At 36.8% G+C, this 13,183-nt stretch overlaps 1 protein-coding gene across 1 annotated transcript in view; it reads left to right on the top strand.

Moving 5' to 3' along the window:
• The window catches only part of MYT1L (myelin transcription factor 1 like), a 309,828-nt gene extending 304,137 nt beyond the window's left edge, over positions 1-5,691 (top strand). The window contains exons 21-22 of the mRNA XM_044660933.1: positions 5,047-5,190; positions 5,529-5,691. Of these exons, the coding sequence (XP_044516868.1) occupies positions 5,047-5,190; positions 5,529-5,669 (285 nt within the window). The 3' untranslated portion in view covers positions 5,670-5,691. The remainder of the gene's footprint in view (positions 1-5,046; positions 5,191-5,528) is intronic.
• The last annotated feature ends 7,492 nt before the right edge of the window (positions 5,692-13,183 follow it).

The raw sequence follows: 13,183 nt of genomic DNA, 5'->3' as shown, positions 1-13,183 counted from the left end.
GGGATAAGGTTTTAGGATTATGATTTGAAGGAAGCCAAAGATCAAGAACTAGATACACAGCTAGGTGAATTACAGAAACATTACATTCTGAGTTTTCAAACATTTAATCTGGATTATCATTTTGTGCTTCATGGGCCATTTTGCCATAGAAGACTGGGATATTTATAAATCATGAAAAGCAGAATTTCTGTCATTTATAAGCTCTTATATCATAGCTAGTAACTCCCAGTGGGTTTTTGTGCTAGGTATACATTTCTCTTTTACTAGTGGAGCCAACAAAGGGAACTCTGAAAACTGCCATTATATTATGAGTTATACCTAATAATAGTAACGGGTAGCCATTACATAGTCTGTTAAAGTTTCTAAATCAATTTAAGTGTCATCTCATTTGATCTTCACATCTTGTAAGGTAGATGCTATTATTAGACCAATTCTACAGTTGAGGAAACTGAGGCAGACAAAGCTTAAATGACTCTTCCAGGGCCATACAACTAGTAAGGATTTTAACTAAACAGGATTTTAACTCAGATCTTCATGACTTTAAGTTCTTTGATCGATATATCCACTATACCACCTACATGATCCTCAACTATAGACTCAAAGAATGTAGTATACAACTATAGCTAACAGCAATAAGAAGGCAGATCTGAGGAAAATTACAAGCAAATGCCTTGGAGTTGTGCCTGTTATGCCACTGAAATAATCAGTTTGGATCTGTGTCTTTTAAAAAATTGATCTTATTTACAACTAATTGATTTTGTCCTCTAAATGATAATTTTTTTGTCTCTGAACCTAATTCAGAAATTTAGATGGTCCATATAATGAGTTAAGTATAGAAATTCAGTTCAGTTGTAAATCATGGTTCTATTAGTGTGTCAAGGAAAACTGTTGCCCTTGAAGGATGCAGGTGTACAGCAGGGAGTGTGGTCTAATATCTTATACCACCAACTTATCTTTCAAGGATGTCTGGTTTCTTATCCTCAGAAGTCTGGTTTCTTATCTCTGTCTTTGCAGAGCTGTACTTGAACAACAAAACATTTCTTAGTCACAAGAGGGAAGGGGGGGAGGCCTGCTGGTAGCCCTCAGTTTCTGTCTAAACATATTTTCTTCCACTTAGGACACTGCCTTCCTATTTTCTGTGTCCCCCCCCCCCAAAAAAAGAAATATCTCCTTCATTCAGGGTCTTAGCTTTGCTAGGGAAGCTGAGATTCTATTTATTGTTAAATTCATGTTTTACATTCATTCATGACCATGACCTTGTTACACCACTAAGAAAGATGTGGGAGATTTTTGCAAGAATGGAATCCTCAAACAGATTTCTTCAAAATAGAATCAAGGTAAAAAAATAAAACTAGTTCCCAAAGATTTTGTTGTTTTTTTTTTAATGGAAAAGCATAGTAGTTAAGGTGGGAGGGAAGCAAGTTTTCAACTGAATGTTCAGTAACTCTTGGTAAAGTTCTCTCAACAACCTGTTTTTCATAACATCCAACTCACCCTCATGTTGGAGATGTAACGTGATCTGTGAGCCAAGTGCTGGACTGGGCTTCAAGAAGATCCAGTTCTAATCCTGGTTAGAGGCAGTTTATTAGCTGTGTGACACCCAGCAAGTCACCACCTCTCTGGGAGTTCCAGTTTCCTCATTTGTTAAATGGGCATGATTACATCCCTACCTCAAAAACCTAGTTGTAAGGTGTTTACATATACATCTATAAAATGTTGCCTGGTGGCAACCAATCAATAAATATCTGGCAACCTAAGTATGTGCTGAAGTTATTTACTGAACTCAGTCCCAAAAGGAGTTTATAATTCTATTCTATGGGAGAAGCAAGTAACAAAGAATAATTATTCCTCAGAATAATAACAGAATTGGCATTAGACAAAAGGCCAGTGTCAGGGTCAAGAAGACTTCCTTCAAGACCTTCCTCATAACAAACACTTAGCCTAGAGTCTGGCACATAGTACAGCCTTTTAAAGAGGTTATTCCCCCTCCCTTCCCCCAGTTACCTAATCACTCAGGGCCCCCAGACAACTCTCTGAGACTATAAAGCACAGGTAAGGTGCTGTTCAGCATTGGTGATGGGAGTCCCTGCTTTAGTCTCCACAGGTCCTAACCAAAGGAGATCAGTAACAATACATATATTTAATGCTTTAAGGTTTTAAGAGGTTCTCCCAAAATAAATCCCTATCCTAGATAAGGCAAACAAAATCACTACCCCCATTTTTCAAGATAAGAAAACTGAGATTTAGGGAAATTAGATGAATTGCTTAAGCTCAGTTAGAGTTGAACCTGGAATGTGAGCTCAGGTCTCCTGATCCCAGCTCCAGTGTTTTTTCTGATGAAGCGCAGGATAGAATGTAATTAAACTTGCATATTTTGGACTACATTATTAAGAGATCAGGACAAGGAAAGATCCAATCAAGGATGACTTCTGAAAGGAAGGGGTACACAAATAATATTTGGAAGGATTGGTAGGATTTGAACATGTAGAAAGAATCTGATAAATATAAATGATTCATATATTTGATTGTGTAAATTAGAATCATAATATCTCATTGATATCTGGTATTGATGGTACCAATTTATGCAAAAGAGTTGACTTTTAAATGATCTCCATTCAACAAATGAATTGGGAAGTTTCCAAACTTTAATGGAAGAAGGAACAGAGAGATATGAGCTGCATGGAAAGGTTTTTTTGGTTTGGTAGATTAGAAGATATATTTGTATTTTTTTTCTTTTTTCTTAACTTCTGTGTATTGGCTCCTTGGTGGAAGAGTGGTAAGGGTGGGAGATGGGGGTCAAGTGACTTGCCCAGGGTCACACAGCTGGGAAGTGTCTGAGGCTGGATTTGAACCTAGGACCTCTCATCTCTAGGCCTGGCTTTCAATCTACTGAGCTACCCAGCTGCCCCGATATATTTGTATTTTACTAAGTCACGATAAAGATGATAGTAAATTTTAGCAAATAGCCGGTGGCATTTAGGACCAAATTACAAACAGATAACATACTGTTATTGATGGTGTTTTTTCAAATTGAGACTAACATGCAACAGACTGAATTTAAGAAAACACAGATTTTGAAAAATAGGGACAGAAAGCAATTTGTGGTTCTAACCAGGCCAGTATCTTCACATAGGATTTTGGAGATCAGGGTTGGAGGGGGTACAGAAGTAGAATGAGATACAAGAAAAACCTAAAATGGAAGCTCCAATATAGTGGAAAAGAAGAAGGAGAGTAGAGGAACAGAAAGAGGATTCAAGGGGAAAAATAGTGAAATGAAAGTAGAAAAGTGTTAGATACATGAAAAGGGCAAATGGCGAGTAGCAAATATATTCTATAATGACTGAAAGTTGACATATCTTACATTTAGAAACTCTAGGACTTAAGACCCAGAAAGAGTCTTAGGAGCCATACAGTCTAACACTCTTATTTTAGAGATGTAGAAACTGAGGCTTAAAGACATTAAGTGATTTTCTCAAGATCACACACAATCCACTCAATCACTATTACTCTCCATTCTTTTCTGTCTTTCCATGTTTCACTATTTTATCTGCTCTTCTAGCAGACAGGGACCAATAAAAAGAACAATGAATCTGAAATCAGAGCTTCTGGCTTCATATCCTAAGTCTTAAAATGTATTATTTGTGTGACCTTGAAAAAAGTAATTTCACTTCTCTAGAACTCATCTATAAATGAAGAGGTTATACTAAATGTTGTCAAAAGACCTTTACAGCCTTAAATCTAGTTTTCTAAGATCCTATTAAATCAATGCTTATGTCCAGGGCATGGCATAGGATGCCTCAGACAACTGTGATCATGTTTGGTAGGGGAACTATCATATAATAGCTGGAAGTTCTAAGTCTATTGCTTAACATTTATAGAGTATTGGGCCAATGCATCACCAAAATGGAAGTGTTTCTTTCAAGAGGACTTAGAGTGTCTGAGGGTAGATTGAGGTCATTATGAACTAGGCACAAACAGCAGGCTGGTGTTAGAATTATCACAATCTATCGCTCTAAGATTTTTTAAGGGCACAGTAAGTCCAACAGAATTGAATTGGCAATTTTAGGATTCCTTTGTAAATTTAAATTCAAGATCCAGAAGTGCAAATATTATATAACAGCTAGTCGGTCAAACATTTAGACAGTTTGCTAACTGATTCTGTTAAACCCATGCCTAGCATGCAACATACTTTAAAAAAAAGAAAAGGTTACCAATATAAAACTTAAATGGCAAATCCATTGTTCGTTCCCACTGTGTGGAATATAAATTTGAGCAAAGAACTACCTACTTACAAAACAAACTGCAGTCAGGAAACAAGCGTGGAAGGGCCAAGTTTTAATTCCTTTCATGAAAGGTGGTACTACTGGCTTTTTGTCTCAGGAATACAAATCAGTTAAGTTGGAGCAATTGATATTTTAAGAGTTCCTAATCCCCAAATCCCTTCCCCCACCTTTCCTGTTACAACTTTAGATTTGAAGTTTGTAGTAAATTTTTTAGGTTCAAGGTACAAGGAAGTAAGATAAAACATACAAGAGAAGCATTCCTCTGACATCCTCCAACATCCTAAGAGATAAGGAAGTAACCAAATTGTAAATTGCCCTTGAATTGGGACCTTTTATCCATCATTCACCCCCTCCTGGAGTCTTCTCTGAGTTGTTAGATAAATAACCACAGAAAGGTCTTTGTGATTTTTAACAGTATTGCCAACCTGATTAATTGAGACAGGCCAAACTCTTCATCTGAGAAATCCACATAATTTGTTTTACTAGCTAGCAATAAAAATTTGATCAACCCCACCCCCAGCAATTTACCTAGTCCTAGTGAAACAATTCTTCATAAAAGACAAGCCAATGAAGACAAATGATAGAACTGTTCTCTAATTGCCACAAACCCTTAAAATGATACCTCTTTATGATTTAATGCAATGAAGTTCCTCCCCCACTCCCCCACTTCCATCCAATATCACTGTTTTCACCCACTTCAAAGAGTGCTTGCGTCCTTTCAACTTGCCTTATATTACATGTTACACAAATTTGTGCATTTTAGATTACCACAATGGAGAGCAACTTGAAGACGATAGAAGAGGAGAACAAAGTAATTGAACAGCAAAATGAGTCTCTTCTTCATGAACTGGCTAATTTAAGCCAGTCTTTAATTCATAGTCTAGCTAATATCCAGCTGCCACATATGGTAAGTGATTGAGAGCAAAAGTTAAGGAATTTGGCGGTCGTCCTCAGTTCACACCATACAGTAGATGTCTCTTTTTTTGTGTGTTTATGGTTCCTCAACCCGTTGGATGGTGGTGGTTACAACCCTGAAACTATAACAATAAATGTAATCACCCCCCCCAAAAAAAAAAGACATGGTGGGTCTGTTCCAATGTATCCTGTAAAATTAAGTATGCTCTAAATAGGCATTTTAAATATTATAAAATGGTGGCGATAAGCTATTATAGTATTTTATGCTTATATGAATATACTGTTAAGAATATAAAAGTTGTATATGAACTGCTATTTAATATCTCGTAGGATCCAATCAATGAACAAAATTTTGATGCTTACGTGACTACTTTGACGGACATGTATACAAATCAAGATCGTTATCAGAGTCCAGAAAATAAAGCCCTACTGGAAAATATAAAGCAGGCTGTGAGAGGAATTCAGGTCTGAACAGCTGCTGTAGTGATGAAAATCTTGCTTAAAAAAAAAAAAAAAAAAAAAAAAAAGGATGCCTCTTGTTTTTTGCTGCTGTAACTTACCAGAAAGTGTTATATATTTATTTCTGTTGGAAACAGTGTTATGCTTACAAGACTTCATGATGATTTTATGTCTTGCTTTAAAGATAGTAACTGCAGACTAGTTTTTTGAATACATTCACATTTTGTACGTTTTCATATAAGCTGACATAGTGTGATATGCCATGTAATGTTTATAGCTGCTAATGTATGCACATTTTTGGGGTATATATATTTCTGAAGAGGTAAGCTGATCAAAATAAATAGAGTGTAAATTCTTTTTAATGCTTTAGTGATTAAATGTTTTAGTATTTTGAACTGAAATGGACGAAAACAGCTTTGAATGACAATGTTGCGGCCCTGCAGCCACTTTTTAAACACTATCATTTTTCCTCATGTTGGAGGATTTTATGGAATTTAAGAAATACATTTTGTGTGTGTATTGTTTCATAGCAAGAATTGGTTGCAAAAATGCTTTATTTTTGAACAATGCTTGAAAATATTATGTGATCTTTGTTTTCAGAGGATGGTGTGTGGTGGGGGCAATAAAATGAGGTTTTTTGGATTCCAAGGAAATGGCATGGATTAGATGTAAGATACAAGAAATGGGTGGTTTATTGTAAGACAACATCAAGCCATGGAAACTTGACAGAAGATTCAAAGCAGCTTAAACAGCACTTTTAAATTAACTTTTAAGCATTACATGGTATGAATATGGAAACTTCCATTAAGACAGGAACTTTTCAGAGGGGGACAACCTGAAGATTTCTTTTTATTTGCAAAAAAAAAAAAATAATAAACAAAAAACAAAAAGCAAACTTCTGGAGCCACACTCTCTTATCTCCCCTGCAGCAGCATTCAGTACCCCTCTGAACTGTCGGTAATTTGCTATGTTGTTCATCTTTCAAAATTTGCGTGTTATCAATTTGAGCTACAAGACAATAATTTGAAAATTGCTCTCTCCTTTCCCTTTTTTTCTTTTGCCTCTTTCCTTTCTGAATGAACATAAATCCTTAGTGACAACTCGAATTACTGGACTGAATTCATGGCCAGTTTGGGTAGGAATGCAGTTCAGTAAGAATTATGGGGTGGTTGTTTCCTTCCCTTCTTCCCCCTTTGGCTTTGAATAAGCACTCGCTATCCCATTCTTAAGACTTTTTAAATGATGCTTCATGTTCTACCTTTGGTTGGTGAACAGTTGTTCCTACAGCATTCACAATGCTTTGTTTGTTCTATTATTATTCTAACCTAAGAAGGAATGCAATCAGATTTTTAATGTAATTAAATATACTTGGGCACTTTTTTTTGCTTTCCACTGGATCATTGTAAGACTTATTTGTACCTTCCAGACTTTATTCTTTCCTTCCCAATGACTGCACTATATGTATGCATAAGACCACTTTTTCTTATATTTGGCGGGTTATTATTTTTTTTCCTTTTAGAGGAGTAATTCTAATGATGTGTTGTGTTTTCAGATGTTGAACTGATTTATGTTTGCTAGCATATCTTTTCCTTCCATGTCTTGATGTTATGCAGAAAGTACAAAAGTACTTTAAAAAATTTTGTTATTGAAAAAAAAAAAAGATGGGTTTTGTAAAAAAAAAAAATATTTTTAGCAGAACAGGACTTACAGGGTCATTGTCCCCACAATGTGCCAGTTGACTATTTGCACTTACCTTGTCCTATATATCCATACGGAGGTGTGCAATTTCTCGTGTCATTAGCCTTGTGACACTGGATCTGAACAAATTATAGTGGAGGCCACGGCGGCCCATCCAGTAATATTGCTAAGGGAGGCTACAGGGATCTCACAACAAATATTCTGATACAATACTCAACCTCGGTATATATATATATGTATAAATATATGTATATCCCAGCGGCACTTTATACTGTTCACTGTACAAAAGCTTACAGTTTTCCACAAGGACTTTAATAACTAGCTGGGAAAAGATTATGTAATTACTTTGGGGCTCTGCAGTATCTTCTCTGTACAGCGCCCTCTTTCTGTTGTGCTTCTTAGTTGTAGCTGCCATGCTCAGAATTGCCTTTTTGAGAGCTGAAGCAAGGTGCTTGTCGTTCACCTTATGCCATATATATTGTACTTTGGCCCTAGCCTCCTTTTAGGGCTTTCATTGTTCATAATGGCATATGCATTTCTCCACTGCATTGTGTCTGCCGCTTCTTTGCCAATATAGTAATGCTTTCGGTAGAGTAATAGATAGTATCAGTTTTGGATTCTTATTGTTATCACCTATGTACAATGGAAAGGGATTTTAAGCACAAATCTGCTGCTCATCTGATGTTGGTACATAATATCAAATCAAAAGTTATCTGTGACTATTATATAGGGATCACAAAAAAAAAAGTGTCACATATTAGAATGCTGACCTTTCATATGGAATTATTGTGAGTCATCAGAGTTTATTTATTATAACTTATTGTTCATATTCATTTCTAAGTTAATTTAAGTAATCATTTATTAAGACAGAATTTTGTATAAACTATTTATTGTGCTCTCTGTGGAACTGAAGTTTGATTTATTTTTGTACTACACGGCATGGATTTGTTGACATTTTAATTTTGCTATAAATGTGTGGAATCACAAGTTGCTGTGATACTTCATTTTTAAATTGTGAACTTTGTACAAATTTTGTCATGCTGGATGTTAACACATCTTACTCTAAATAAAAAAAGAAACAAAAACAAAAACGTGTTGCCACCTCTATGCCATGGTGGCTCTTTCCATGGTCACTGGCATCTCTTTTCTGCCCATCATGAAAGTCAAGGGGAATGGAATACCTACTCAGCTGCAGGGGCTCAGGGTTGCCCCCAGTCTTTCTCTGATACTTCATCTTGGGGGAGGGGAAATTGAAAGTGGGAGGAAGGAATCTTAGAGTAAGTAATCTGGCAGGTGCCACCCAGCTGGAAAGACTTCAGATACAAGCTGGTGATGGTCAGAATGGCTGGAGTCGGAAATCCATCCTAGCAGAGTTAGGAACTCATGCTCATGCTAGCTTCGGCATGATGCCTTTCTCAGTCCCAACTATGAACACCATGGCCTGAAGGTTGGGACTAGTGATATGCTTTTGGGCGGGTGAGGGAGCGAGAAAGGGTAACCCGTCATTGAAATCAAGAGATCCTTTTTTTTTCGACTTAAGCTTTCCAGTAAGTTCCCACTATAAATCACCTTGTTGGGGATATACTGTCCAAAACAAACAAGCTGATCTCTTCTCTCAGGAGTTTATGTAGGATCTTTGAAACATAATCTGGTCTAATAATCATAATTTGCATCTACATGGTACTGTTTAGTTTCAAAAGGTACTTTATTAGCTTATTTAAATCTACCAAAGATATACACTGAAGTGCAGAGAAGGGTTTTCTAGGTTATGTGTTTGAGTATATTTTATTGTTAACTCAAAATCTCAAACAGGACAACATACTTTCCTAGTAAGAGCTACATCACTCCATCACTGTGGGAAAGACACTAATAATGAGAATTTCTGCCAAACTAAAAGAACTTCAGGTCATTTGCTTTAGGGAGTATTGGCAAGAAAAAACAATAGACTAGTTATGTAAGGCTTGGGAAAGAGGATGTAACCAGAGGCTAGGATACCTGGGAGGGGACTAGATACAATTAGAGAAATGGAGAAGACAAAAAAGATGCTTAAGATTTTAATATATCTGTTAAATCTATCTAGGGTGATCAATGGATGCTGGAGGGTTTATTGTTTATTTGGTGATAAGGGTCAGTCCAGGGGTTTCTTGAAGACAGGTTATCAAGGACAAGAGTCAATTTGGAGTTTCTTATATAAAACAAGGTTCTCAACACCATTTTGTTAAGTATATTCTATATTACTTCAAGGCCTTCTGCTAGGTCACTAAAAAATATAGAGATCTCCCTCCTCCTCAGGAAAAAAAAAAAAGGCAAACCAGTCTCTGACCTCAGTTTTCATTTTATTGGGGAACAGATGATTTACAAATAGATAAGTAAATGCAAAGTTAAGCAATGATCCCAAAAAGAAAAGGGCACTATGAGCATGAATTGTGAAATAAAGCCATGTACAGTGGAGTCTTTCCCACAGATAATATAAGTGATGGTTACCAGGGAACCTCTTTTTTTTTTTCTTTAAAGCCTTAACTTCTGTGTATTGGCTCCTTGGTGGAAAAGTGGTAAGGGTGGGAGATGGGGGTCAAGTGACTTGCCCAGGGTCACACAGCTGGGAAGTGTCTGAGGCCAGATTTGAACCTAGACCTCCCGTCTCTAGGCCTGATTCTCAATCCACTGAGCTACTCAGCTGACCCCACCAGGGAACCTCTTGCAAAATTAGAGCTTATTAAGTTTGCTTTTGTGATTGCATTTTTTTTTTTGCAGGGGGGTTAAATGAATCATAGTTGCAGTTAAAAGCAATATCTATATGTCAAACCAATTCACTTTTTTTTATTTTTCAATTACATGTAGAAACCATTTTTGACAATTGTTTTCAGACCTCTTTTGATTCAGATTCTCTCTTCCCCTCTCCACTCCCACAGAAAATAAGTCTGATGTTGGTTATACCAATGTTTTCATGCAATACATATTTCCATATTCCCTATGCCATGACAGGAGATACATATCACCCATACAATAAAAAAATCATGAAGGAAATAAAGTGAAGAATGGCTTGCTTTTATTTGCAATCAGATTCTAATAGTTCCTTCTTTGGTTATATATAGCATTTGTTATCATGAGTCCCTTGGGGTTACCTTGGGACCTTGTTTTGCAGATAATAGTTTAGTCCTTCACAATTAATCATTGATCATTGAACAATATTTGTTACACTATGCATTATTCTCTCAGTTCTGCTCATTTCACTTTGCATCAATTCATATAAGTCCAGGTTTTTCTGAACTCATCTTATTTGTAATTTTTTAGGGAGCAATAGTATTTCTTCTTTTCCACTGTATACGGCATTTTGTTCATCCATTCCCTAGTTGATGGACAACACATACCTTAGTTTACTATTCTTTGCCACTACAAAAAGAGCTGCTAAAATTATTTTTGAACAAGCGGGTCCTTTTCCCCTATCTTTGACCTCTGGGATACAGACCCTAGGTCAAAGATTATACATAGTTTTATGGCCCTTTGGGCATGCTTCCATATTGCTCTCCAGAATGATTGGATCAATTCACAACTCCACCAATAGTGTATTAGTGTCCTAATTTTCCCACATCCCCTCCAACATTTATCTTTTTCCTTTTTGGTCATATTAGCTAATCTGAGAGGTATGAGGTGATAGATAACTCAGTTGTTTTAACTTAAATTTCTCTAGTCAATAGTGCTTTGGAGCATTTTTTTTTCATATGACTAAAAATAGTTCTAGTTTATTCATCTAGGAACTACCTGTTTATATCTTTTGATGATTTATCAGTTGGGGAATGCTTTGTTTGTATTCTTACAAATTTGAGACCATTCTAACCAGTTCACTTTAGTTAAAGGATAGTATATGGCCAACAGCCATCTGGTATAATTGTCTTGGCTAGCATTTTCAAGTGTTATTTACTTTGGCTGCACTTTTTGGAATAGTAAACATTCCTCCACCCACTTCCTCCTTAGAGTTTGGGTCATGCACACTAACATTTTAAGAACAAAAACCTAGCACAGACATATCAATGCAAGCTATGCTGCTAGTAGTTCAAGGAAGCAAATCTTTCTAAAGGGGGTCTCTGGTAAGTACAATCCCCTAACAAAGTGTAGACTGATTTTCCTGGCTTTGTGTGATTTTTCCTTTGGAATTCTTGTATCATAAAGTGAATTATACTAGGACACTCCCCAAGTTCCAGTGCACAATAATTGACTTAGCTTGCTGGATTCTGAGGAAATGAGCTAAGAAAGGGAGGAAAATACTGGAGAGCTCCCTGATAGCAGTCCATGGAAATGTGGGTGCTGGTGGCTTGACTAATAGATTTGTATGGACCAGCTAGGGATGGGAGGGGAGGAGGTGCCCCCAAAACACCACAGGTACTAACAGAAAAAGACCTAAGACTAGAATGAGATATGTAGACTATTGCCTCCCCATTAATGAAAGGAGTAAAAGAGGAAAACTGTCTCTCTACTTGACATTTTAGGATGGGTTTTACAAGGGAAAGAGGGCATCTAATTCCAAAAGTGAAGGTCCCAGCTCTTGAAGACTCTAAGGATTGGAAACCTTGGAATGGTTTAGACAGCCAGAGTAAGTGGAGGTGGATGAGAAAATGATTTGTGTAGATGTTATCTCCCTGGTTAGACTGAATTTCTTGAAGGCAGGGATTACTTTAATTTTGTCATTATATTTCCGAGTAGCATAGTATCAGGAATAGAATAGTTGCTTACTAAATGTATGTTGCTTGAAGGAAGAGGAAGAAAAGAAAATTATATTGAAGTGGGATACTTCATAAAGCCAGTCAAAGTTCAGTTATTGGAACTGGTATTTATTTATCAATCAATTGATTAATAAATGTGTTTACTGGCCAGGGCAGACTTTCCTAATGAAAGCTGAAGTTACCGACAGTTTTTATAGGGTTACATATATGTAAAATGTAAAGCAAGCTTATACAGTGTTGAAAATGATCCTGCTTTAAATCATACCATTAATGAGATCTAGTCTTACTGACTGGGACAGAATGACCAGAGCAAGCAAGCCTTATCCTACAGAAGCCAGATGTGCCATTAGCATGGGCGTGTAGGACATTCCATTATGTATCTTGTCCTTGTTAGTAAGGGGTCATCCTCTGGGGTACATTAACCATATGTTGCTTCGGATCCTGGTCTGAGCAGACTGACTTTCCCCTGAGAAAGCACATTCCTGATGTGTGCTTTCTACAAGGAAAAGCAGGTTTTTCTTATTAATACCTTAACCAATGGATCAGGGACTTGGTTTTATTTCACTTCAAAACTATCCTGGAAGAACTGTGAAATTGTAGAAGATGGAAGCAATCTTAAAGATGTTTTTGTTATTTGCCACCAAACAAAACCTAACTGATATTCTTAAAGTATTTAAGTTTACGGTTTGCAGAACATTTTACATGCATTATCTATTGAAGAGTGATTGTCAAAAACTATGTCAGAAGTGTTACAGGTATTGCTTTCTTCATGTTTTTGGGAGGAAGGGGTGCTAAGATTTTGCCCAAGGTCAACCCTCACCCCTATCTCCACCCCCACCATTTTCCTGATTTCGGGTCCAGCATTCTTTCTCCTATACCACACCGCTGCTCCTGTCACTATTGGATCATACTTAGTGAATGTTTATTAACTAATAAATAGCTATTAATTACTGATTGAATCATAGATTTAGAGCTGGATGGGTTCTTAAAGACTTACCTAGCCCACTGAGGGCCAAAGATTTGCCCTGGGCCATTGTAAAGAATACAGTAGCTTCCTCAAGACCCAGGGAAGTCCTGAAGGAGAAACTAAGTCACCCCTGTCAGCGT

This window comes from Gracilinanus agilis, chromosome 2 (genome assembly GCF_016433145.1).
Source record: "Gracilinanus agilis isolate LMUSP501 chromosome 2, AgileGrace, whole genome shotgun sequence".
In the NCBI taxonomy this organism is placed as follows: domain Eukaryota; kingdom Metazoa; phylum Chordata; class Mammalia; order Didelphimorphia; family Didelphidae; genus Gracilinanus; species Gracilinanus agilis.
This window is presented reverse-complemented; position numbering and strand designations above follow the sequence as displayed.